The sequence below is a fragment of the Rhinoraja longicauda genome, chromosome 30, assembly GCF_053455715.1.
Source record: "Rhinoraja longicauda isolate Sanriku21f chromosome 30, sRhiLon1.1, whole genome shotgun sequence".
Classification (NCBI taxonomy): Eukaryota; Metazoa; Chordata; class Chondrichthyes; order Rajiformes; family Arhynchobatidae; genus Rhinoraja; species Rhinoraja longicauda.
This window is the reverse complement of record NC_135982.1, coordinates 8,259,586-8,287,215: the sequence shown is the minus strand read 5'-3', so window position 1 is coordinate 8,287,215 and position 27,630 is coordinate 8,259,586. Positions and strand designations below refer to the sequence as shown.

The 27,630-nt window shown below is 41.2% G+C and overlaps 1 protein-coding gene across 3 annotated transcripts in view; it reads right to left on the bottom strand.

The window, feature by feature from the left end:
• Positions 1 to 27,630, bottom strand: part of LOC144608061 (arginine-glutamic acid dipeptide repeats protein-like) — a 258,178-nt gene that overhangs the window by 107,697 nt on the left and 122,851 nt on the right. For all 3 annotated transcript variants that reach the window (XM_078425325.1, XM_078425326.1, XM_078425327.1), the window contains one exon: positions 24,709 to 25,154. In XM_078425325.1, the coding sequence (XP_078281451.1) occupies positions 24,709 to 25,009 (301 nt within the window). In that variant the 5' untranslated portion in view covers positions 25,010 to 25,154. The remainder of the gene's footprint in view (positions 1 to 24,708; positions 25,155 to 27,630) is intronic.

Genomic DNA, 27,630 nt, shown 5'->3' with positions numbered 1-27,630 from the left:
TGCTCGGGATGACCGTGTTAAAGGCAGAGCTGAAGTCGAGGAAGAGCATCCTCACATAGCTCCCCTGGTGTTCAAGGTGGGTCAGTGCAGTGTGAAGAGCAGTGTCGATGGCATCCCCTGTAGACCTATTTGCTCTGTAGGCAAACTGGTGTGGGTCGAAGTCTCAGTCTCAGAACAAGTCTCAGTCACTTGCAGTCACTTGCAACAATTGGGTCATCAGATTTCTTTCCTGGTGCCAATTTTTAAACATTCAAAAGCCTTCACTGAAAAGGTATCACATATGCAACAAATGCATAAATGCATACATGCAGGAAAGAACTGCAGAATGCTGGTTTAAATCGAAGATATACACAAAATGCTGGAGTAATTCAGCGGGACAGACAGCATCTCTGGAGACAAGGAATGGGTGACGTTTCGGGTTGAGATGTCTGAAGAAGGATCTCGACCGGAAACGTCACCCATTCCTTCTCTCCCGAGATGCTGCCTGTCCTGCTGAGTTACTCCAGCTATTTTGTTTCTATGCAAATGTACATGTCTGAAGAAGGGTTTCGAATTGAAACGTTGCCTATTCCTTTCCTCCAGATAAGGTGCCTGTCCCGCGAGTTACTCTAGCTTTTTGTGTCTATCTACCATTTATGTACATCCATCCATACATGCAAACATTTAATACTGTCCTTTCCCATTTTCAATAACTATCAGATTACAGACAGACGTTCAGTGCCAAGCAGCACTTAGCAATGCAACTAGGATTTAATGGAACATCGGACATGGCTCAGTAAATGTCGTGGAACTAAATTGTGGCTCCACTATCTGACAAAACTAAAGCCTGAAGATTCTGACAACACACTGCAGCAGCAGTTCAGGTGTTTGGGACTCTTTGGTAATATTTCCTGGATTTCAGGACAGGTGTAACTACCTTGTCATGATGCTAGTGATAACTTTAAGTTTCCAATAGAACTTTACAAATACCGAACAAATTGATTTTTTGATTGATTGCTAAAAAAAAAGATCTGACAGATATCGGAACTGCACAAATAGCCATATAAATGTCTCTGTGTCTCTGCAATGGCAAATAATAACATCTGTTTAAAATCATATTTATGTTGGCAAAATTCAGTTAGCAGTTTTGTATTACTTCAAAGGGAATGGATTTTGCAACCAATGTAGCATGTGACTGATCAGTCTTCCTGTCAATTACAAACACTCCCAGAAATGACCTCGAAAATACAACAAGTCATAAAAACGTTTTCTTTGAATTGAAAACCGAGAAATAGATCAGATTTTCTTTCAGGTTTCTTCACAGCATACCAGACATCTTACAAGGTTTCCCACTAACGGCAGCTTGATAAAATAAATATCATGCAAGTAATAAGAAAGTATGGATATAACTGTGCAGGAAAGAAATGCAAATGCTGGATTACACCAAAAATTGACTCAAAATGCTGTCGTAACTCAGCGGAACAGGTGGCATCTCTGGAGAAAAGGAATGGGTGATGTTTTGGGTCTCAACCTGATACATCACCCATTCCTTCTCTCCAGAGATGCTGCCTGTCCCACTGAGTTACTCCTGCATTTTGTGTCTATGACGAGAACTGTTAAATACCCACGGTTGAAAAAATACAAACTTTTGAATTAAAGGATTGCCTGCAATCCTTCTCCAACAATTGCATAAACAAAATATTATTACACACATGGCACCACTATGTTACCAGAAAAATAACTGATTAATCACTATGCAAGCACAAAATGCTGTGGGTATCTGCTTCAGCACTCCCACGGGATTAAGGATCAAATGTTTCCACTGCTTCTGTTGGTATTGAAGTGACTGATGCAACTCCTGTTCTATCAGAGATGGGACAGGAAATGCCTGATTGGACAGGCCAGTTGGAAGAAGTACACTCCTTCCACCGTTGATGCTAGGTTTCTAGTTGCCCATGATGCACAGATTTGTAATTCTCACTTCCACTCTCTACACCCCTCCACCGCGAGTAGTCGCAGGCCAGTGATTACCTTAAAGGAAGAAGCAAAATGCTGGAGTAACTCAGCGGGTCAGGCAGCATTCTGGGAAAACATGCTGGATTGGGATCGGGGGCCTTTTTCAACCTGAAGGGTCCTAATCCTAATGTACATGTTCTCCAGGGATGCTGCCTGATCCAGCATTGTGTATCTTTCCTTGATAAACCAGCATCTACAGTTCCTTGTTTCTACATTCCCTGAAGTTAGTGAAAATGTTGCATTTTTTCAGCAAGATTTTAAGACCTTGAATTTTTTCTCAACTACCTGATAATCACTTCCTGTGACAGAGCTTGAAATAGCAGGTTTCCTTACGTTGTTCAATATTGGGCAGGCAATTGAAGTGTCTTTCCCAGCAGAGTTTAATCAGCGCCTTAATCTACCAGGCAAAGCAGGCCAGAAAAGTTGTCTGTCAATTCCCTCCACAGATGCTGTTGACGTATCGAGTTCTCCTGGCACTTTGTTTTTTTGGGCATGATCAATGGACTCGCTTTTGAGATTTTAAATATCTACAAAAGACACCTTAAGGCTTTGGAGATATACCACCAACACCATCTGCAAAATCTTCCAACTCCACTAGCAGAATAGGCAAACGATTATCACATCCTCCAACAAGCCAAGATTCTCAGAAAGTCAGTCATGAATAGTTCACTATATATTTTGTTTTCCTTATAAGTGTCTTTTTTCGTCCCTGTTTTCAAACATGTCACCTGTTTCAAAACATGTCACCGCCGCTTATGATACTGTGTGGCACCAGGGCTTGATCTTGAAGCTCCTCCGAACCATCCCTGACCGTCATTTAGTGCGGTTCCTTGCCAACATCCTTGCCAACCGCAGTTTTGTACTCAAGACCAGCGACGACCAATCTAGCCGACTGCAACGCCTAAGAAACGGAGTCCCCCAAGGCTCGGTACTGGCCCCATGCTCTTCAATCTCTATATCAGCGATCTGCCACGCACGACCTCGGACCAGTATGGATACGCAGATGACTTGGCCCTACTGCACTCGGACAAGAGCTGGTCAAATGTTGAGGATGTGCTCTCAGCTGATATGGAACTTGTCGCAGGCTACCATAAGACCTGGAGACTAAAACTGAGTATGGCAAAAACCACCACAACGGCCTTTCACCTGAACAACAAGGAAGCTCAACGCCAGCTAACCGTCACCCTCAATGGGTCACCCCTACTCTACAACCCATTTCCTACATACATTGGGGTGAAACTAGATCGGCAGCTGACCTACAAGCAACACCTTGAAGCTCTCCGTGCTAAAGTTTCGGCACGGAACAACCTCCTGCGTTGCTTGGCCGGATCGTCATGGGCGCCAGGACATCTACTCTTCAAACCAGTGTTCTTGCACTCGTGCACAGCGCCGCTGAGTACGCCGCCCCAGCATGGTGCCGCATCGCTCATACCAGCAAGCTAGACGCCACCCTCAGCGACACCATGCGGATCATCACTGGCTGCCTACGCCCTACTCCGACGGATCTCCTGCCGGTGCTCGCAGGTATCGCACCCGCCAAGCTTCGCAGAGAGTTCTTCACTCATAGGCTGGTGTGCAGGGCCCCGTCGGACGCCAAACATCCTTTGCACCACCTTGCCCAGGATTCACAGCGACTGGGATCTCAACGCCTGTCATCTCGTCACCCTTTTTCCCGTCATGCAGCGACCCTCTGTGGCTCCAGTTTCAACATACTAGGAGCATGGAGAACCAACTGGGAACAGACATCGTGACCTCCTCAATTCACTGTTGCACCGAACACCACAGCCCCACCCGGCTCGGACATGCCCCGCAAAGAGTGGGTCGCCCTGAACCGGCTCCACACAGTGGTTGGCCGGTTCAATGCCAACATGCATCATTGGGGGTTGCGTCCATCAGCAGCCTGTGTGTGTGGAGCAGACCAGCAAACAGCGCAGCACGGCATTTTCGACTGCACTGTCCTCCGTCCCCCTGGTGGAGGGGTAGACCTCACGGCCATCGACAACAGCACATTGCACTGGCTACAGCGCCTGGAGGGCGTTACATAACCTCTGCTGCCTCAAACGCAAGAAGAACAATACCTGAATTAAATATTTGATATGCCTTAAAATTTGGACCTTGAATCCTTCTCCTTTAGAATTTTGGATAAAAGCACAAAGTGCCAGGGAAACTCCGTGAGTCATGCAGCATCTGTGGAAGGAATGGACAGGCAACGTTTTGGGTCATCTTCAGAGTGACAGTAGCGAGGGGGATGGGGGGGGGAGAGGGAGCTGGAAAGGAGAGGGGGAGGGTGGGACAAAGCTTGGCAAGTGATCGGTGGATACAGGTGAGAGGAGAAGGTGATTGAACACTTCTCTCTTTTGAATCCGATCATATGTTCCTCAATGCAGTGACAGGAATTGTGTTCGGCGCAGAGTTGAGAGTGCAAATCTCTGCTGGCATCTGATAGTGTAACATCCAATAGTGACACAATGATGAGAAAGGATCCAAGAATTACATAAGAAGCGTATGAAGGCAGAACAAGATTTTTATTACTACTCAGTTGATTCATGGCTGGAGGGGACTACAATTTTTAAGAGGTACAACTAATGGTCGAAGGAAGAAATTATACAATTTTCTTTAAATAGCATAAAAAGTCTGAAATTAATACAATATATTTAGAGAAATTCATAGTGTTTTATATATGATAGAGTTTGATTTGATATGGTTCTGTTCAGTGTGCAGCCATGTGTTATTTGTGGCTTTATCTGTACTTTGGATGGAGAATGCCACTGAAGATATAATTTATATTATTTCTGCCATTTGCTTTTAGAAATATCCCAGAATTTGACACTGCTAAAACAGTCTGACTTTGCAGAATCCAAATGCACCAACAGCTTGTTATAATGTACTGTTAATGAAGAAAGATATCCCAAGACAATTTACTAAGGAAACAAAATAGAGTGGCTTAATATAACATGCAATACATTAGGGGCCAACAATAAAGCAACTTGCTGAAATTTTATTCTGCATGTAGAAAACTATGTGTCTTTGTTCCCCCAGAAACACTTCCCCATATATAAATGGAGGTCCCTGTATTAGGGTGGTGCAGCAGTAGAGTTGCTACCTTACAGCGTTGGAGATCTGGGCTCGATCCTGACTACTGGTGCTGGTCTGTATATTCTCCTCGTTGGTTTTCCTGCGTTGGTTTTCTCTGGAATCTCCGGTTTCCTCCCACGCCCCAAAGACGTACGGGTTTGTAGGTTAATTGGCTAGGTATAATTGTAAATCGTCCCTCATGTGTGTGCAGGATAGTGCTAGCGTATGGGGTGACCGCTGGTCGGCAGGAACTCGGTGGGCCGAAGAGCCCGTTTCCGCACTGTATCTCTAAACTAAAGACTAAAACTAAACCCGTGTGAGAATTCCTTGCCAAACTGAACTCTTCCATTGTTTGTTATCTTTCCAAAATCTTGGGATTCCCCAAAAGTGTTCTGTACAATCATTCTTTTATATCTCTCACACCTTCAACATTCAATCTCTTTATGAATGGCACATTATAAACATTGCTGCAGTAACCGATGTCATTTGGTTGTAAAATCCATGAGTCATATTCCCAGAAGCTCGATGAGCAAGAAGATACATTTGACACTTCTTGGAGGGTATAAGATGTAAAGGGAAAATATACAATTAATGGCATGACCCTTAATAACATTAATATACAGAGGGATCTTGGGGTCCAAGTCCATAACCCACTGAAAGTGGCAATGCAAGTAGATGAAAGTGGTAAAGATATGGAGTATAAGGGTCAGGAAGTTATGATGCAACTTTATCGGACTTTGCATTGGCCTCATTTGCAGTACTGCTTGCAGTTCTAGTTGCCCCATTACAGGATGTGGAGGCTTCGAAAAGGGTGCAGAGGAGGTTTTGCAAAATGATGCCTGGATTAGGGGTTATTAGCTACAGGAAGGTGTTGGACAGACAGACTGTTTTCTCTGGAAAGCCATAGGTTGCGGGGAGACCTGATAAGAAGTACATAAAATCATGAGACAAATAGACAGGGAAGATAGTCAGAAACATTTTACCCAGGATGAAAAAAAAATCAAATACTAGAGGCCATAGGTTAATGTGTGAGAGGAAAAGTTTAAAGAGATGTGCAGGGCAACTGCAAGCATTTATTTCAAGAAGGCTAGAATACAAAATCAGGGATGTAACGTTGAGGCTCTATAGTGCGCTGGTCAGGTCGCATTTAGAATATTGTGAGCAATTTTGGGCACCATATCTGAGGATGTATTGGCTCTGGAGAGGGTCCAGAGGAGATTTACAAGAATTATCCGAGGAATGAGTGGGTTAACATATGGTGAGCGTTTGACGGCACTGAGCCTGTGCTCGCAGGAGTTTAGAAGGATGAGGTGGGACCTCATTAAAACTTACCAAATAGTGAAAGGCTTGGATAGAGTGGATGTGAAGAGGATGCTTCCACTGATGGGAGAGTCTAGGAATAGAAGTCATAGCCTCAGAATTAAAGGACGTTCCTTTAATAAGGAGATGAGGAAACATTTCTTCGTTAAAGGGTGGTGAATCTGTGGAATTCTTTGCCACAGAAGGCTGTGGAGGCCAAGTCAATGGATATCTTAAAAATATCCATTGATGGCAGAGATAGATTCTTATTAGTACGGGTGTCAGGTGTTATGGGGAGAAGGCAGGAGAATGGAGTTAGGAGGGAGAGATAGATCGGCCATGATTGAATGGCGGAGGAGACTTGATGGGCCGAATGTCTGAATTCTGCTCCTATCACTTATGACCTTATGAACTTTAAAAAATATATATATTTATCACACAGAGGGAGGTGGGTGCCCTGAATACACTACCCCCGGGTCTGGTGGTTGAGGCAGACACATCAGTGGCATTTAAGAGACTTTTGATAGGCATGTGGAAATGGAGGTATATGGATTATGTGCATTGAGACAAGATGGCCTTGGCATCATGACCATCACAAACATTGTGGCTGAACGGCCTGTTCTTGTGCTGTACTGTTCTATGTTCCATCTGTCCCCAAGACTATGCTCATATTCAAGGTCTAGACCCTTGTAGAGTTTTACAATGATTTAATGCACCAAACTAGGCAAACATACGAGTGGCAGAAGAAGTGGTACCCAGAGCTAATTAAGAACATAGAACACTACCGAATAAGAATAGGCCCTTCAGCCCACAATATCCGTGCAGAACATGATACCAAGTTAAACTTACCTCCTCTGGGAGCACGTGATCCATATCCGTCCATTTCCTGACAATCCATGTATCTATCTAAAAGCCTCTTAAATGCCGCTATCGTATTTGCCTCCACCAGCACCCTTGGCAGCACATTCCTGGAAACTACTACTTTGTGTAAGAAAACATGCCCTGCACATCATCTTTACATTTTGCCCCTCTCTCCTTAAAGCTGTGCCATCTAGTCTTTGACATTTCCACGCAGTGATCAGGTTGTGCAACATTGAATTCTTGAATCAGGTTGGATAACATATCACAGCTCTGAATAGCACACTGTCAAATTGCGCTTTCCAGAAAATGTACTGATTTGTACTGCATGCCAAAAATGCCTCCACGTGAAAAATATTTGGTTTTACTTAAAACAGAGAAAAACAGTACAGTACTGTCGTCTTATATGATGGACAAGGGTGCTTACACAGGTGCCATTTTTATAATATGATAGCATTTCTCTCATGGCATTAGAAAGGCAGATTGCAGTGATGTGGAAGAGGGATGGGACATAAACAAAAAACTTGGAATGAAGCTTTAAGCTTTCTGTCAAATCATAATAATGGGGAAGAAACTTTTTTTTTAAATCTGTTTCTAGAAATGAGTGCTTCCCACAAACCACAAAAGTTAGAGCTACATAATTCATTATTTCTGCAAACAATGTCGTGAATCATGAATAGAAACAAAATAAACCACTGATGATCTAATCATCTTAGTCACTTCCCTCTTGAACTGCTGAGTAACACAGGAATGTTCAGTCCCTGGTGACATGATTATTTGCTGGTTTGGCTAACGCTATAAATGAAAGACTTAACAATCACCACCCTGGTATGTCTTACAGAAGATATGGAAGAAGCTTCTAGCCTTTGTTTACATTTAGGTACTCAATCTTCAAGATGCCTACTTATCTATAAGGCTTTAAATCAACAACTTTAGATGGACACAGGTCCACCAGTGATTTTCTGGCACCCTTGGTTCCAGAGCCTTTCTGGATTATCTGTTTTGCAGCCCGAACAGAAGTCACGGCCTCCGAGAGGAGTCCAACAGTACTGGAATGGTCCACCTAGGATGGTCAGCCTAGGATCCAGGTTAAAGGAGGTGCCGGACAACCAGAATATTGGTAGTGGATCTAGACTTTATGTTAAAAATATTAACACCACAACTGTGGTAGGCCGGATCATGAACAATGATGAGACGGAGTACAGGGAGGAAATAGAGAACTTTGTAAGTTGATGTCAGGACAACAACCTGTCTCTCAATGTCAGCAAGCCAAAGGAGCTCGTAATCAACATCAATCATGCCAAAAAAAGGTTGAGAGTTCCAAGTTCCTTCACATGAATATTAACAACAATCTGTCGTGGACAACCTATATTGATGAGACAGCCAAGAAGGCACACCAACACCTCTCCTTCCTTAAGAGACTGAGACAATTCGGCACATCTCCAATGACACTTACAACCCTATACTGATGCACCTTAGAAAGAAAACATTCTGCCGGTTTGCATCACATGGTTTGGGATAGCTCTGCCCAAGACTGCAAGAAATTGCAGAGAGTTATGGATGTAGCGCTGTCCATCACACAGACTGGACTCCCCCACCATTGACTCCATCTAATTCATGCTGTCTCGGAAATGCAGCCAACATCAAAGACTTGTCCCACCTCAGTCATTCCTTCTTTTCACTGCTCACATTGGGCAGATGGTACAGAGGTTTGAAAGCGCACACCACCAGACTCAGGAACAGCTTCTTCCCTTGTAATCAGGCTTCCGAATGGTCCTTCAATCAGCTGGAGTACTGTCCGATTCACCTCTACCCCATTGTGGATATTGGACTTAGTCTATGGAACTGGTACACTGCTGAGAACTATGTTCTGCAGTCTGTATCTTCCCCTTTGCTCTAGCTGTTGCACTGGATTGTATTTATTTATTTATAGTATTTTCTGATCTGATTGGATAGCATGCAAAACAAAGCTTTTCTCTGTACCTTGGTACACATGACAATAATAAACCAAAACCCTAAACCTAACTGTACTTGGAAGCATTTTTGTAATATATTTAAAAGGGCTCCTTTGTTTTTAATGACAAAAAAGCATGAACTAAAGGAGATACCTGGAGGTTCAAATTCTTTTGAATAGAAGTTTAAGTTGCCATTTTCACAGCTTGCGACCTTAATGTCTGAAGGCACAATAGATAATGGTGAAACAAAATCAATGGGTCAATGGTACTTTATTGCCACATGTATGCAGATATAGTGAAATTCTTTGTTTTGCATACAATTCAGTAAAATAGTACTGTACATAAGCACAATCATAAATACAAAAGTGTAATGATTGTAGCCTGACAATCGTACACTTCATCGAGACAGTCCACAAAGAGTCACCACATTTCCAGCGCCCTTCAACTTTCAAGTTCTTAAAAGAATAGAGTTGACCTTAAATGCCCGTTGTCCTGGCAGAAGTACTAGGTTGGTATTGCAGATGTTCTGGCAGCGGAGCCTCCAGCGGCACCCAATCCACAAGATGCCCCCAGCTGGAACACACCATCCCTTGCCTTCCACAGCCACCGCTCAGCCCCATGCACTGGGGTGCCACTCGGAAACTCCAGAGCACGTCCGAAGATGAGTCCAAAGCCTTCCAACTTTCCTCCATCCACCACTAAAGGCTTCTTCATACTAACAAAGTCATCTATACATGATCGCTTCATGACATTTTTTTCTGTCCAGCACAATCACATTGACATTAATAAGTATGATCACTCTACCTTCTTTTCTTCCCTCCCTACCTTTCCTGAACATCAGTGTCCTGGAACCTAAATATTATCTGTCACTAGCCACTGTGGCTAGTGAAGATTTAAAGATATGCAGGGTGTAGTGAAAGCTGGCATTGGACTTCCCAAATGCTTGCAAGGCTGAAAATGTGAGAGGTAAATAAGTGATTCATTTGACAAATCTGACCACGCAAAAGAGAATTTGAACTTTGCGATGCTAGGAAATTAGTGGACAACATAAATTACTGATCAGAGGAGCTAAAGCCGGGATATGGCAGAGAGCTTTGGATGAGGTAACATTTATCGTCTAGAAGATGGGAAGAGAGCTGAGATGGCTTTGCCGGTGACAACAATCTTACATTTAAATCTTTTACAGTGGTGAAAAGGTCACATTTACCACCCTTTGAAAGGAAGAATCAAGAATTTCGCATGGTCAGCTTTGCAGAATGTGCAGTGTGCAATATTGACGAGATGGGCACTGGGGTAGTCACGTTTAGTGGCAATAACGGTATGGCTAATCATTTCAGAAACAGGCTAGAGGTAGGCGACTGACAAATGTATTCAGTCAGAGCTAGGCTCAGGATTAATCGAGACGTGGGACATTCCAATTTAATCCGAGCTGGAGGCTACAAACTGTTTGGAATTCGTAAGTGTACAGAATGTGCGACAGGGGCTCAGGACGATGGCTTAAACCTTCCCAGTGAATATGATTGATTGAGAGACACAGCTTGGAAACAGAACTTTCAGTCCACCAAATCCATGCTGACCCACCAAATATCCACATTCACATTTGCTCCGTTATCCCACGTTTTCATCCACTCTCTCCATACATGGGGAAATTTGTAGAACGGAGATGAGGAAGAACTTTTTCAGTCAGAGAGTGGTGAAGGTGTGGAATTCTCTGCCTCAGAAGGCAGTGGAGGCCAGTTTGTTGGATGCTTTCAAGAGAGAGCTGGATAGAGCTCTTAAGGATAGCGGAGTGAGGGGGTATGGGGAGAAGGCAGGAACGGGGTACTGATTGAGAGTGATCAGCCATGATCGCATTGAATGGCGGTGCTGGCTCGAAGGGCTGAATGGCCTACTCCTGCACCTATTGTCTATTGTCTATTGACAAGCCTGCACGTCTTTGGGATGTGGGAGGAAACCAGAGCATCCGGAGGAAACCCAGGTGGTCACAGGGAGAACATATAAACTCCACACAGACAGCACCCAAGTCAGAATTGAACATTGGTCTCTGAGACTGAGAGGCAACAGCTCTGCCAGCTGTGCCACTGTGATCACCCTGAATAATGGAAGAAGATTGTAGCTCATCTAGTAACATAAATCGAAGAAGAATAGTGGCATTGTACTTTGGAGAGGATCAAGGAAGTGGTGGGAAGCAGTGCAAAGAGATATCTGCTTGTAAATTGAACTTGATGATCACATGAAGGAGAAATATCCATATGAAGAATAGGACAGGGCCAAGCATGATCTTAAAAAATGGTAGGGAGAAGAGATTCTATCTGAAGAAGGGTCTCGACCTGAAACCTCACCCATTCCTTCTCTTCAGAGATGCTGCCTGTCCCACTGAGTTACTCCAGCTTTTTGTGTCTATCTTTGGAGATTCTATTGATCAATTGATTGATTGAAAAGATGCAACATGGAAACAGGTTCTTCGGCCTTTCTTTCAAACAAGATATTTATATTGACATAGGGATATAGATCAGCTACAGAAATAGACGGAGAAATGGCAGATAGAGTTTAATCTGAGCAAGTGTGAGATGTTGTGCTTAGGGAGGTCAAATATTACAGGAAAGTATAATGTTAATAATAAGACCCTCAAGAGCATTGATGTACAGAGGGATCTTGGGGGCCGTGCATACATAGCTCTCTCAAAATGGCAATACAAGTAGCTTGTGTGGTAAAGAAGGCATGTGGTATGCTTACCATCATTGTTCAGGACAAGGAAGAGTCAGGAAGACATACTGCAGCTTGATAGGACTTTGGTCAGCCACCATTTGGAGTATTGTGTACACAGAGAGTGATGGATGCCTGGAGAGCGATGCCAAGGTTGATGGTTGAGGCAGATACGGTAGGGGTATTTATGAGGTTTTTAAATGGGCACATGGCTATGTAAGGGATGGATGGAGGAACATGCAGGCAGAGGATATTTAAATTGGCATCGTGTTCGGCACAAACATGGTGGGCCGAGGGGTTTCTTCCTGTACTGTTACCGTTCTATGTGCTGTGCTTTAAGATCTATCCCATTTAATAATACAAGAATGGCATTGGAGGATGATGGTTTGGTGAAATATGAGAGACTGCGTTTAGAGAAGAAGACGTGTGGCATTTGCCATCTGGAAACACCCAGGGTCTGTGTACGTGCATGCCAACGGAAGGAAGTGTTTGCTCATGCTGGCAGCAACAACGCACATACGAGTTAGTAATTGTGCATAAGTACATGCATACATGCAGCTGTAGATAATCTTTTTTGCTTCAATATTAAGCTGCTAATATTATAAAATGGACCTTCACTTCTTCCAATTCCATTGGTGCATTTGCAACGATTTATTTTACAAATAGTTTCTTTTGTTCTCTAATTTTAGAATCAATTGCCTTAATGTACCCATCTTCCACTTTATCCAATTTTAAAATCATTTCAAAACCATTTCCTCTTTGCTCCTTGCTTACTCTACATACGATTCTAATTTCAATATCAGACGTGATGACACTGTGCCAGACACAGGAAAGCTTTGTGTTATACACAAACACGATTTATGTTCAATAGAATCAATCAATCTGATGCATGTCCCTGGAGGGGCTTTGTTACCAACAGGAGACAATTAAAGGTACAGTGCGCAAGTGTACCAGAGATTGAATAAATAATTTAAAAATCACTTTGAAAGCAGAGCAAAATCATGCAATTATGCAGATGCAAACTGGCACATCTCCGCAGCTGGTCAATACACAAACGCATTGAACGGAAATACAAAGCAGTCGTGCGTATTGAAAAACTGAAAAGGATTTATTTTTATTAAGAAATACGACACATTAGTTGCAAAGTGAGACCGTTTAAACCCGCACAGCAGTGGTTATTTCTAGGACATGACCTGCTGATTCATCAATGACCTTGCTGGTAAATGTCAGCATTTCCAAACTGAGCAGCCGTTATTTGCCTGTTCATACGGAAGTCCATGACTTCCTAAACTCATTGTCAAATGAAGTTCCAGGCTTACAATAAGGCGAAGGAGAGACACGAGAGGATGTGGGGGTGGGGAGGCAAAAATATTATTTGCCTCTTAAATCATGTATAGGGTTAAGCCAGCACAGGATTTACAGTGCCACTGTTTTCAAAAGAGCTGTGGTTATATGGCACATTAAAGCAGGAAAGCTTTTCTTTTAATGATTTTGGTTTACTGTAATGTTTTCAATTATTTATTTTTTCCCTAATGGAAACATTTTTCAAAATAGATTGCTGGGTATTCCAGGCATTTCTGGATTCCAGTTATTTTAAATTTGCGTAACTCCTGATTTTTAAATTGTTTACATCATTTTTAACAGTCAAGTCATTCCTAAACAAGTAAATGACCTTCTGATTGCTTTAGCAGCCAACAGAACCGGGAATGTGCTGGCAATTGAAGTTTTCAGAAGTGATTTGGTATTGGCGCTCTCTCAGCAAGTTGCTGGATGCCCCGTGGCCACCTCCGCAGCCAAGGATGCATCAGACTAACAAAGTGGGACATCGGTATTCATGTCCAAAAGATGAGAGCACCCAATAATTCCAGTCAGCTGGTATATCAGGCCTGTAAATCTGGCCTGATACACAAAATGTCCAACCTGGAGCAATGGACGAAGACCATCACCAAAACAGCTTTGTGTGAGAAGGAATTTATTCACAAAATGCTGGAGTAACTCAGCAGGTCAGGCAGCATCTCAGGAGAGAAGGAATGGGTGACGTTTCGGGTCGAGACCCTTCTTCAGTCTGACAAATAAAGCTATCTTGAATCTTGAATCTTGAGAAGGAATGGGGAACATTTCGGGTCAAGACCCTTCTTCAGATTTGCAGACCAAAACAGCTTTTACATCCTCAAGAAATCCCAAAGCGATTAACATCAATTCCTTTTAAAATCCAGCCCGTGTAAAACTGTATTTTCACCAGCAGCATATTTGCCAAAAGCTACTATACAGAAAAGGCAATTTGATAACTGTCAGATCATCCGTTGTCTTTTAGTTGCCTTGTTGGAGTGATATGCAGAATCCGGCTTTGGAGATCTTTTATATCCGCCCAACAGTTGGCAGGTCTCCGATAAAAAACAAAACTGCAAATCTTCAGTGCTGTACGAGAGGCAAAGATATTTCTGCACATATCCCCAGAATAGAATTTGAACTGACAAACCTTCTGATCTATCAATTTATCAACAGCCAGCACTTGATTTCCCCTTTCTGTTCATTTCAGCACCACGTCAGGCCAGGAAAGCCTTGCTTCTCATCACACGCAACTTAAATACCCTATTGAATGTCATCAAAAGTTGTTAATTTTCTTGCTCACAACATCCTCTGAAAAGTTTACAACTTCTCTGAAAGGAAACCTGCAAGTAAACCACAGCAACCGCATGTACAGAAACTGACTGCAAGCTTTTTTTAAATACAAAGACGACGGAGTTAACAGCCATCCAACGACGAGTAACCATATTTCTGCCAACTCATACCTACTTTCTGCTGGTTTTTGTATTGGTTTAGTTTTGTCAAGTATATCGAGATACAAGCTATGAAAAGCTTTTGTTTGCGTATTATCCAATCAAATACAAACACTTGAATACAATGAAGCCAACACAAGTACAACGAGAAGAGCATAGAGAAAAATACCAGAGTGCAAAATATAGTTTTGCGGTGATGTAGCGTGAAGCTCCAGAGATGAAATCCACAGTCAGCAATGAGGTGGGTATAAAAATCAGGACTGCACCCTGCTGGCTAGCTTTACAGATGGAAAACCATTTCCAATGGGAAAACTTACTTCAATTGTAAATAGAGTTTATAGACTTGTACAGCGCAGAAATGGGGCCTTCGGCCCATCATGGCCATGACAACCTTCTTGCCCCATCTACACAAACACTATTTACTGACATTAGAACCGTATGCTTCTTTGCCTTGCCCATTTAAATATTTATTAAAATGTCTGTTAAACATAGTAATTGTATCTGATTTCACCACCTCCACTGGCAGCATGTTTAAGATATTAAACATACTCCATCTAAAAATAACTTGCCCCTTAGATACTCTTTAAACTCCTTTAGCTCACCTTAAAACTATACCCTTGTTTTTAATACTTCTACTATGGGGGGAAAAAGGATTTTGAATAACTACCCTATCTTTCTATGCCTCTTAAAAATGTAATATACTTGTTTTCAGTTACTCCTCAACGTCCTTCACTCCAGGGGAAACAAAGCCTCCCTCTCCAATCTCTCCTCATAACTATAGTCCTCCAATCTTCCAACATCCTGATGAATCTGATCCTGTGAGGGATCCCAACCCAAAACGTCAACCATCCCTTTGCCACCAAAGATACTGCTTGATCCAGAGTTCTTCCAGCAGATTGGTTTTTGCTCCAGATTCCAACACCAGCACTTTCTCCAGCACAATCATATCCTTCCTATAGCGTGGTGATCATAACTGATCACACAATACACAAAGAGCAGCCTACCCTATGTCTTGTAAAGTTCTAACATTTTCAGATCCTTCCTGGGATGGTTGTTGCAACTGGCCAGGAATAATTTGCAATTGAGTATCCCCACCCCAATCATTAATCCTTGCCCCAATCAGTTTATTTTCCCCCTGGGATGCAAACTAACTTAAACCAATAGGTCAGTGGTCAGGTGAATGGGGTCAATTGACTAAAGGTTAATTTTTATAATGAAATCAATTCTAAAAAGATTTTCTTAAACATGGTATGGTTTGGAAAGGGTCCAAGAAGTGCAAAGTTGAAACTGGCTTCAGAAGTAGTGGATATAGATTGGTAAAAGATCATCTAGATTATTTACAAATTCTGAAATGTGTTCAATTATGGTATTCATTTTGAAGCTGAACTGCATCATCATCAAAGTACAAGCCCTGTGGACAAGATAACATCACCCAATAATCACAGGAAAGGTTATACAGAAGATATCTTCTGCGTAGACTTGCTTGCATTATTACCAAAGTAAAAATGTACGCATGACATAGTTAAATACTACATTAGTTACATTGAAGAACAGCTTCATTATGTTAACCTCTGGGGTATCTTAACTACAGAGCAGACTTCATCCAAGCCTTAAATTACAAAATGCAATGAATAAAACCAAACAAGCATGTTGTTTACGGCACTGCAATGTATGACATATTGTACAGCTTGATAATATTGTATCTAAAGTTATGTGATTATATATTTTCAATACAATATTTTGATAATTAAGTAGTTAAGAAGTTTTTTGGGCTAACTGTAGAGGGCAAGAACATTAAGGATCCCAATATGCTTCCATTTTACGGTTCAAATGGCATAGATAATTGAAGAGGCTGGAGCTAAAGACTGAGAATTGTATTTTAAAGGCACCAGATATATAGAGCAGAACTCCACAATGAAATAGATCTAGGTGAGTTAAAAACTAGACGCAGACATGCATTCGCCCATTATTAGTGTAATGCATTTATTTATTCTTCAACAAAAAAATATTTTGGTTCTTCGCGATTAGGTTTAATTTAGAAATGGCAATTAGTTTTAAAATATGAAATCCTCAAGGTCAGACAAGTTATTTACTGTGGGTACTTTGCATCTATTTTCACATATATTTTACAACTTATTTGGTGTCGAAGACAACAACCTAATTATAATTTAAAATACCATTTACTGAAAGAAACAATGTTCTTTATGAACAATCATCTCACCAGCTCTGAACACACAGGGGAAATCTACCATCTAAAGGCTTCTGATACCAATTACCTCTATATGCTTTCACAATCATTGATGAACTGATTTAATTGAGCAGGAGTTAACATTTTCAATCAATGTCCATCAGTGATACTGATAAGTATATAGCAGAATCCCAATGTTTTATAAAGGTTTTATTGAATGACCTACCGTAAATGATGCCATGAAATATGCCAATGCCTGTGCCATCTAAAAGACACACCTAACAGAAGAGGCAACATAGTGGTTTACAAGAAACATAGAAAATAGGTGCAGGAGGAGGTCATTTGGCCTTTTGAGCCAGCACCGCCATTCATTGTGATCATGGCTGATCATCAACAATCAGTAACCCGTGCCTGCCTTCTCCCAATATCCCTTGATTCCGTTAGCCCCGAGAGCTCTATCTATGAAATTCATCCAGTGAATTGGCCTCCACTGCCTTCTGTGGCAGAGAATTCCACAAATTCACAACTCTCTGGGTGAAAATGTTTTTTCTCATCTCAGTTTGAAATGGCCTCCCCTTTATTCTTAGACTGTGGCCCCTAGTTCTGGACTCCCCCAACATTGGGAACATTTTTCCTGCATCTAGCTTGTTCAGTCCTTTTATCATTTTATACATTTCTACAAGAGGCATGAACTACAGGAGGCACGCCCCGGGAGTCCTCGACATGAGGTTGGACGCCATTAATTCTCAAGCTTCTGGTCAAATGTGGGCAAGGAAGCCTCCTCCATATTGAACCTATGGAAGAACTTTGAAATTTGCACGGGCTTAGAACATGATCTGCATGGCAGGCTTCAATGTCTATTAACAAAAGTGGCTTGGTTAAATCATCAATGGCACAAAATGCTGGAGTAACTCAGCAGGACAGGCAGCATCTCTGTCGAAAAGGAATGGGTGACGTTTTGAGACGAGACCCTTCTTCAAACCCTGAAGTATACAGTTGCGGGGGCTTTGATCGCTCTGTCTGCGGATGGTTTGACTGCCCCGACCGCGGGAGAACAAAGAGGAAGCTGATTGAACTTTATTGCCTTCCATCACAGTGAGGAACGTGTGGAATCCACTGTGGTGAATGTTTATGTTAACTTTTATGTGGTTGTGTGTATTGTTGCTTTTCACTTAGTATGGCTGTATGTTAACTCAAATTTCACTGTACCTTAATTGGTACATGTGACAATAAACTGACCTTGAAACCTTGAAACTGGAGCAAAACAAAACAAAATGTCACCTGTGGAGGGAATGGACAGGTGACATTTCGGGTCAGACTCCAACACTTTGGTTCCAGCTGGATTCCAGCATTTGCATTTAGATTTAGATTTATTTAGATTTTTTTTAGATTTAGAGATACAGCACGGAAACAGGCCCTTCGGCCCACCGAGTCCGCGACGCACAGTGATCCCCGCACATTAACACTATCCTACACACACTAGGGACAATTTTTACATATTACCCAGTCAATTAACTTACATACCTGTACGTCTTTGTACCTCCAATTTATGACATAAAACTACTTAACCTTGTCCTCACCATGTGTGGCAGCTGCATCTGTTCACGGTCACATTGATAAAAATGATTACTGCAAAGATTCCTTGCGAAAACAAAATCTCTGTATCCCACAGGATATTCCCCCAACATATTACATGGCACTATAATCGTGCTAATTGGATACAACACACTTGGCAGCTGAAAACTGGGCTGCAACATGGCACTGTGGACAATCAAGGGCAGCAATCCCACCAGCACAATCTGTCATCTTATGGTCTGGCATACTCCTCACTCTATCGTTACCGTCAGGCCAGGGAATCAATGATTTTTCCAATTTGGGTAGAAAAGCATCGCCCTTGCAAATGAGGTGACATTCTGGTGAAGATGCATGGCACGTTAAGCAGCAAAATCAACATGCAAAAGAATATGTTAAAAAAACAACCTGGCGTCCAATGGATCCAAAATTCTGCAACCCTGCCACATTTAGTTGTGAATGGTGCGGGGTAATTTAACATGGAAAGGGAGGAGGAACCTGTAAGAACATCTCCAACAACCACAGAGCAAAACATAAGTGTTAATGTCAAGTCTGAAGCATTCACATGCGCTCAGTCAGAAGTGCCAGGTCAATAACCCATCTCAAGGTCCTCTTGAGATCTCCAAAATTATTCATCCCACAATTCAAGAAATGACTGGGAAAATTATATGCAGTAAAAGCCAAGAGACCGCTCAACATCTCAACTATGGTCCTAAGTTCTGCACCCTAGAGGAAGCTCCAGCTCTAGCCAACGGTTCCAGTTCTGTTAAAACACAGACATCTATCTGACTCTGTAAAAAGCAATCGGCATCATCTGATTCATCAATAATCTTCCTTCTATCACAATGTCAGAAGGACATTTGCTGATGATCTTACACAATATATGATTCTATTTTGAACTGCTCAGCCAGTGAAGCAGTCCACATCCCCCAAAACAGGAAATTCGCAAACCATTTTCTAATTATGCTGATGCAGGATACAAGATGTAGAGAGGAATTTATAAAAACCATTCTCTCTAAAATCTTACAAAATTCATTCCCTTTACTGACTAGAGATCCAAGAGATGATCTGAGCAGGCTGAAATTCTTTGCATGCTTAATTTGTTCTTCAAACGGAATATAGTTGCTGAATGTGTTAGATTAAGAAAAACATTTTAGCCATACAAAACTATTTTAACAGTTGCTGCATACAGCTGCTTCTGGAAGTGGCAAAATTGTGACTTTACATAAAAAATGTCAGTCCAAATCTTGATTTTTTTTTCTCTCTCCTGGGTATATATAGGATATGTCACCTCATTTGCAAGGCTGTGTTTGACGGTAGTAATTTAGAGAGCCCTTTAGTGAATGAAAGTGACGGGATTCATGTTTACCTTGTGAGGTCATGCTCGCTCCTCGGATTAAGGTGACCTAAGTGACCTAATAAGATGGCAAATACTGGTATAAATGCCATTATGCACTTTCCCTTTCAGACAACAAATTCACTTCAACAAGGTAGATTATTATCCATCAACATAAGTATAGATGTTGACCAATGAAATAGCCCAAGTGGTCAGCCACTTTTGCAGTACAATGCAAGATTCACCGATTGCTCAATGATTGCCATTTCATTGTCAACTAGATTTCTGTGATTCATGTGAAAAGTGTGCATTTTTTACTCAGTTGCTAATATTAAGTTGACAATCAAATATTGATTGGATTATTTTAAATGTGTATTCAGCCTGAAAAGATCATTTCCAATCAAGTCAATCCAAACATTAAGCCTTATAGGTAGGATGGTTTGAGTTGATAAAATGGAACTTCATTAAAGTTTTACGATTTCACCGCTGTTTTTCCACAGGCATATTAATACCAATCAGCTAAGCCAACTGACAACACCATGGAAGATCATCAAACCCTTGTACACAGAGGCCGACTGCTGGATTCTCTCGGGAATTTAATATCCATCAACAGATACATAGAGGAGATTCACCAGAGGATACTTGTTAAGATGTAGTGCAAATCCTAAAATAAATAAACTATTAAATAATGAAATAAAGATAACTATTAAAGTGTTTAACCACGACAGTTGTCAAGATCAAGGGTAACTTGCTTCCATTCTAGTTCTTTATTGTCCACTGTAGCTGAAAAGTAATGGGTTGTTTGGAATAGTGTAAACCCCTTCCACTGTATGTGCATGGCCTCCATGTGTTCTTATTGAAGAGACTGGGGGGTATTCGGTGTTTTCCACCTCGGGTGGTTAGAGGCCAGAGATTCCCATGTCAGAGGGGATGATCGCTCTTTTTCATGGAGTCTTTGAGAACATCCTCAAAGTGCATTCTCCATCTTCCTGGAAATGCCTTGTCCTTATGGAGCTGGGCCCAGAGTGCTTGTTCTGGGAATGTGGTGAGACAATCATACAAATCAAACCACTGGAAATTTCATCCAAACTCCCAGGATCTCCAAATCTACTCACAGTATACGCCAACTAATGCCAGAATCCTTTCCTGGCCAAATTCCCAGTGACAAGTTTTAGATTACACTTAGCTGCTTCTGATAAGCATATCATGTTGTTTGCACAACAACCCTAGACTCTTGAAACAGGCACCCTACAGTTCCATCACAGTTACAAATTAGAAGGACCGAGGACACAGTTCAAGGATGTTCTCAAGGTTTCCCTGCGTATGGTAATATCCTCACAAACTCCTGAGAATCCTGGTCCATGTTGACCAAGCCAGATAAGGTACTGGGAAAAAGAAAATCAAATCTGTTTGTCAGGAGCATGAAGTCCAATGCTCTTCCTTCCACACTACTTCCCACCTGCCCCAGCGGTAGTGACCCCAGAATTGAAATGGCAGAAATTTATTCTACAGACCAAGGGACAAGTAGTAGCCTTATCCTGCTAATGGATTTTGAGACATTTGCAGAAATAAATTGTGACACTTTTGCTGTGCTTCCAAACTTGTAATCCACCTAACAGAAGGGTAAGGATCACCCCATGCTTGGTAGATCACAAGCTTAGGGTTGGATTTTTGGTCTTAAAACACCTTTCCCTACAATCAACCAAAAGGCTGCTCATATGCATCAAAGACAGAGATGATTTGCACCATCGGGTAACCAGCATCCTCTCTATCTACTCTGGTCCTCTCTCACACCCCTTTCTTCCCACCTAACCAACACCCCCACAAAACCCTGTCACCCCATCCCCCACAAACTCCTTCCACTGGACCTCCTCCCATGTACTGCTTACCCCTCCCCTCCATTTATTTACCCGATTTGCAGCATTATTCATTTCAATTCCATATGTCACCTTCCTATCGCATTCCAGAATCTGCTGCCTTCTGCTCTCTACCTATCCAGCCTTCCAGCCGCTGTTTCTATCTCCAACCTTCCCTCTAAGATCTGACTGCCAATCAATCCCTCTTCACCTACATCTCGCTTGCTATCTCCTGCCACACCCCTCCCCACCAACTCTTTAAACTGGCATTTTCCCCTCTACTATTTCAGTCTAGGTGAAGGGTCGTGGCCCAAAACATCGACTATCCATTTCTCTTCAGATGCTGTCTGACCTGCTAAGTTGTTTCAGATGCTCTCCTTTTTTCCTGCAGATTCCAGCATTTGTAGTCCCTTGTGCCTGCCTCATCAACTTGTGCCTCTGACACACCAGAACATGACAGAAGGTAAACCGAGAAGGTGACTAGCTGCAACAATTTGGGTGTTGCATGTGATACAATTGATCAATGCCAAACAACTTATCTTGACTTGCTGCTTCATTGGTATCGGAACACTCCAATTCATTTGCACAGATGCTACTATGTAAAGTCCGCGTACAGGAGTTAAAATGGTTTGACAAAATGTTAGAGCTATTCTTTCTTATCAACTTTAACCAGCTCGGTGCCATCAGCTGAATATGACCTGACTACACCTAACACCTCCAAAACCTGATCCATGTGGTTAAACACTAACCTAATTGGCACAAGGCTAAAAACATGTTTCTTAGTCTATTTCATTCCCTTGACCCAAGACCCCTTTAAGCATATGCCATTACTCCAAAATCTCGTTTATAAACAACTTTTTTGTAAATTATCGTCATGTTTTATGATCTCTACAGTTAAGCATGTTAAAATATGAGCGGGGGAAACTAAATGTGGATGCCATTGGTATTTGCTGCACTGTGAATCAAAACAACGTCCAATCAAACCAGCTTGCAAGGTGCGTAAATCTCCTCTCATGGCACCAGCACCGTAACTGCGAGTAAACCGGCTTCAGGTTTGGTACTTATTCTTTCTTAGTTTTCCATTTTGTCTTAGAAATTCCATTTATTATTATTACAGCAGTCTGCGCTGGCCATCACTGCTTGTTGCTGTATTTCAGCATGCAATGGAAATATCTATTTCTAGGTAGTGTTTATAATACCCAGCCAGTATTGAAACGCCAACAGGTCACAGAAAGACAGCACTACAATCAACAACATAGAGCTTTGGTGAGTATTATCACTTTAACCATTTGCAATCCACGGGACTTCCCTAATAAAAAACAGAAAATGCTGGAAATAATCAGGTCAGGCAGTATCTGTGGAGAAAAATACCCTTAACATTTCTCATCAATGACCTTTCACCAGAAGGTTCTCAATTGATTGAGATACTTTCTAAATTTCTGCTATGGATGTAATGGGAGCCCAGGTGTTATTTCTAAACTTCATTTGTTGTTTAAAGTCTTCAAATAGCACCATATAATTTCAGAACAACATGCATAAATCTGTCCTTGCTGTAGGGTACAGGCCAAGGCCCTTATCAAAGGCAATAACCTGCAGCTTTTGATTACAGTGCATCTGTTCCAGTGAAAATATGCGAGAACTGCAGAATAAGAAAACTCTGCCGGGAACACAATTACTCATTGCAAACGGGAAAAAAATGTTCCTAAAAAGTAACTCAAGCGGATCAACATGTTTTGTTTTAAACTCAAACCTGGGAGCAGCAGGACCATTGATGAAACACTGTCTGTAAGCTAAATCAGGCAGTCTCACCTCTCCCCCACCACACCTAATTCCTGGCTAACATTTCTTGCGGAAAGGGGCAGATGGATGTGCACTAAATTATGCTCAGCTATGACAATTCCTAAAGCCAAATCAGCTGCTTATTCCTTATTTAAAATAGAAACTTAGAAGCATCGCAAAAGGTATTTTCTATCCTTCCCCGTCACAAGAACATTACTTCAGAAGTATAAAACTAGAAAAAAATGCTTCAACAAATTTGACTCCTTTACGCCACTGATGTAGATCCACAGCTTACAGCAAATTGATATTTACTCAGAGACACAGGTTCAATAGTGGAAAAAACATGAATTTCATACCGGTGAATGGAATTAACCAATGTTGTTCAGGGAGTTTGAAGAGGTTTACTCTGCATTTAGCTCTGCTACCACAACTGTTCAATATATTTTATGAATTCTGACTCCCGTTTTGCCTCTGTTATTACCAGTCTCCGATGAGCAAATAACTCAAAAATATTTAAAAACATGGAACTATCAACTTCAAAACGTAACATACTTTTTTCCACAATAAACAAAACAATTTAGCAGACAGGAAGAGGGGAAAAAATCAGTTTCAAGCAAAAAACATCAATCCTCTTTACAAGACTCTGAATTTCAAATTAATATGGTCATAGAGTCATACAGCGTGGAAACTGGCCCTTCGGCCCAACTTGCCCACACCGACCAACATGTCTCAGCTACACTAGTCCCTGCCTGCGTTTGGCCCACATCCCTCTAAACCTGTCCTATCCATGTACCTGTCTAAATGTTTCTTAAACGCTGCGAAAGTACCTGTATAAGATCTCTGGCCCTATCTCTTCAGCAAACCAGCAGAAAATGTGATGTAGTACAATTTGCTGATGTACTGCCAAATGACAATTTACTGCATTATGTTTTAAGACTACTTGAGGAAAACTAATTATCGATTGTCATTGAAACATTATGTACTGCAAAGTTTTGAGATTCAAATTTCAAAATAATTGATTAAATTGCAAATAATTAAGTCAATTATTACATCTGTGGCAAAATCATTATTACATGTCACTGCAGGAGGCAGAGTCATCATCACAGCTATTACTAAAGTAAAAGAGCCACATCTCACAGGCTTAAAGCCATAAAGTTAAATTCAGGGAGTCAAATGACCATCAAAGGTTGATTATTCAAAATTTATTGTGTAATCTGAACCCCTTGACAGCACTGCCCCCTTTAAGCTTGGCATTCATTAATGTCTTTTTAAATACCATATGGAAAATCAATCATGAAATACTACTTGCCTCCAGGCCTGTAGACAACATCGTCCTCTGTTACAAATGAAGTTATATCACCAGTCTCTGCTCTCTCGTAGCGCGATTTCTTTTTAGGCGGTTTCTTTATTTTTGATTTCTTTCCAGCCTCCTCATTTGTAGCACTGTCTTTATCATTTTCTTCGTCTTCCGTATGGTCACTTTCAGCATAATTCTTGGCACCTCCTTCCAAAGTACAACTGCGCCGTGGCCTAGAATGTTCGCTCTCCCGTTTATCTCTTCTATCTCTCTCCTTATCCCGATCGCGATCTCGCTCTTTATCTGCTGTCATGATTCGCCACGTTCCTTCCTCTGTCCTCTCACGGCTTGGCCTCCGTGAAAGGTAGACAGTAAGCCTGGGCTTCAGTCTTCTGAATTTGATGCTCAACTCCAGAAAAAATCCAGCCACTCCAATAACCCCAGAATGTTAGGAACGGCTAGAAAACAAAGAGAAGCAGATTACAAAATTATGTCCACAGTGCATTTGTTAATATATGCTTCGCCAAGGTGATTAGTTGAAGCAGTGTAGAAAAAATGCAGTTGCTACCAAAGCAGATGATGTGCCTTTGTGGCATTATATCTTAAAAACGTTTTAGTTAACAGTTTTGATTTTCTCTCACACCAAGCCAAGTAACTATCAGCCGTAAGAAAGGTTTAGATCAATCAGATTTATACAATGATACCCAATAGACATTCTGCCTTTCCCTTCCTCTGTATTGATAAATAAAATACATCACGTCCTTTCAGCTTAAAACTCAGCAGATTAAAACTCAGCAGAATAAAAGGCAAAGGTGCCGTCCAATATTCCATTGTAACTACTATCTGCAGTACCACATTGCTAATGAGACCAATCCTATCATTGATCGTTTCTGGAAATTTATGTATTGATTCAGTTATTTACATCCTTCCCAATTCCAACTAGGCTAAAATATGATCTGGTGGTCTATTTGATTCCGTGTCACATAAAATGGGTTGAGGAAAAGAGAGCTCTGTTTCAATAACGCTTCAGATCAATAGTGCTGAGCTGTCACTTATGCTTAAAGTCAGCTTGGTAACATTTTTGCCTGACTTGTTAGATAATGGGTTCAAGTGTCATTCCAGGACATCCCATTGGTGCATCACATTGTCAGAAATGTCACACTCTGGAGGACAGGTTAAACAAGATTTACTTGAGAGCATTAAAAATACTGAAAAGGGGTCTCGACCCGAAACGTCACCCATTCCTTCTCTCCTGAGATGCTGCCTGACCTGCTGAGTTACTCCAGCATTTTGTGAAATAAATACCTTCGATTTGTACCAGCATCTGCAGTTATTTTCTTACATTAAAAATACCATGGCATTTTTCCAACATTCTTCCCACAAACAAACACCAATTAGATTCACTAGTTATATCAACACTGCTTGTGGAACACTGCAACACATAAAATGGCTGCTACATTTATCAGCATAACAATTCTCATTTCCAAAATAATTAATTGAATGTGAAGCGTTATTGAACTTTAGACAAAGATGCAATAAGGAAATATAAAAGTGAGGTCTTCCCATCTGATTCAGCCAAAGAGAATGTTTTTGTATGCTCTATAAAGGAATAAACTAGATGTTTGAAATCTCATGACTGAATCAGCTAGCTATTTCAAGCTGAATGTAGTAATCTAGTTTTTGGACAATCCTGTCTTACATAAGACTGGAATCCTTGGGAAAGGAACATAACTAGAAGATAAGGGCCAGACATTTAAAACTAAGGTATGTTGGAATTTCTTCTCAAATAGAGTGGCGAATCTTAAGAATTCTCTGCCTTGGCAGATGGTGGAAGCTGAATCAACAGAAGTATTTAAGGTGAAGGTGGATAAATATTTGATAGATCAACGACTGGTGAGGTGTGGAGTAATGGAATAATGGCTCAGAAGAGGCCAAAGTAGATCAGCCATGATCATATTAAACAGCAGAGCAGGCTTGAAGGGCCTGTCGGCCTACTATTTTCTTGTTATACTCACTATTATACAATCATTCTGTCCGCCTTTTAAAAACTCTCATTGAAAACTGCCTCTATTGATTATAGAAAACTGTCATTTGAAACTGAGTAACTGGAAGTTCCTGCATAAAGTTAACTAGAATTTGAATAAATTAGGGTTTCCCCCTAAAAAAAAGAGGAAACCGACAGTTAAGAGTTGTACAACACAAATAGCAGGATATTTACTGATCCCAGTAATAGAGTCACATGACTCTATTTTATCCCTTATCACCTCGCCTCCAATTCCTGAAATCTACTTTTTTGCTGGAAAGCAATTTCATGGAAACGGTATGTTCCATAATGAAAGCTAAACACTGACGACATCACAACTTTCCATGCATGCGAATATGCTAAGTCCTTACCATTATTACATAATAAGGCCTATTAATTCAAAAGCAAAACTGCAAGGTTTGGATTTCTGAATGGAATGCAAAGATCAGATTACATTGCTTGAACAATAACTTGGTAAAATTTTCTGAACGGTATGGCGTGTGGAGACACTCTGGTTAACATTCTGAGTTGAACAAATTAATTCCATAAGTTCTGTTTCAAAAATATCTAAAAATAAAAATCAGAAATATATCCTGTAAAACTTCCATGTGTTTTTAAATCACATTTCTACATGATATTTATGTTTATAAACCTATTGTCATATCATGCAAGTGTGCATTATTACAGCATTTGTACAAAGGTTAAATATAAATGTTATCAACATCCGACCATGGAAACAACTTTGTTATGCATTTTAGGTATTTCAATATGTACTGGCTGTTGAGCATAAACAAACAAAATAGACAGGGTGCTGGAGTAACTCAGCAGTCAGGCAACATCTCTGGAGATTATGGATAGGAGAATTTGCCTATCTATATTCTCCAGAGATGCCATCTGACCTGTGGAGTTAC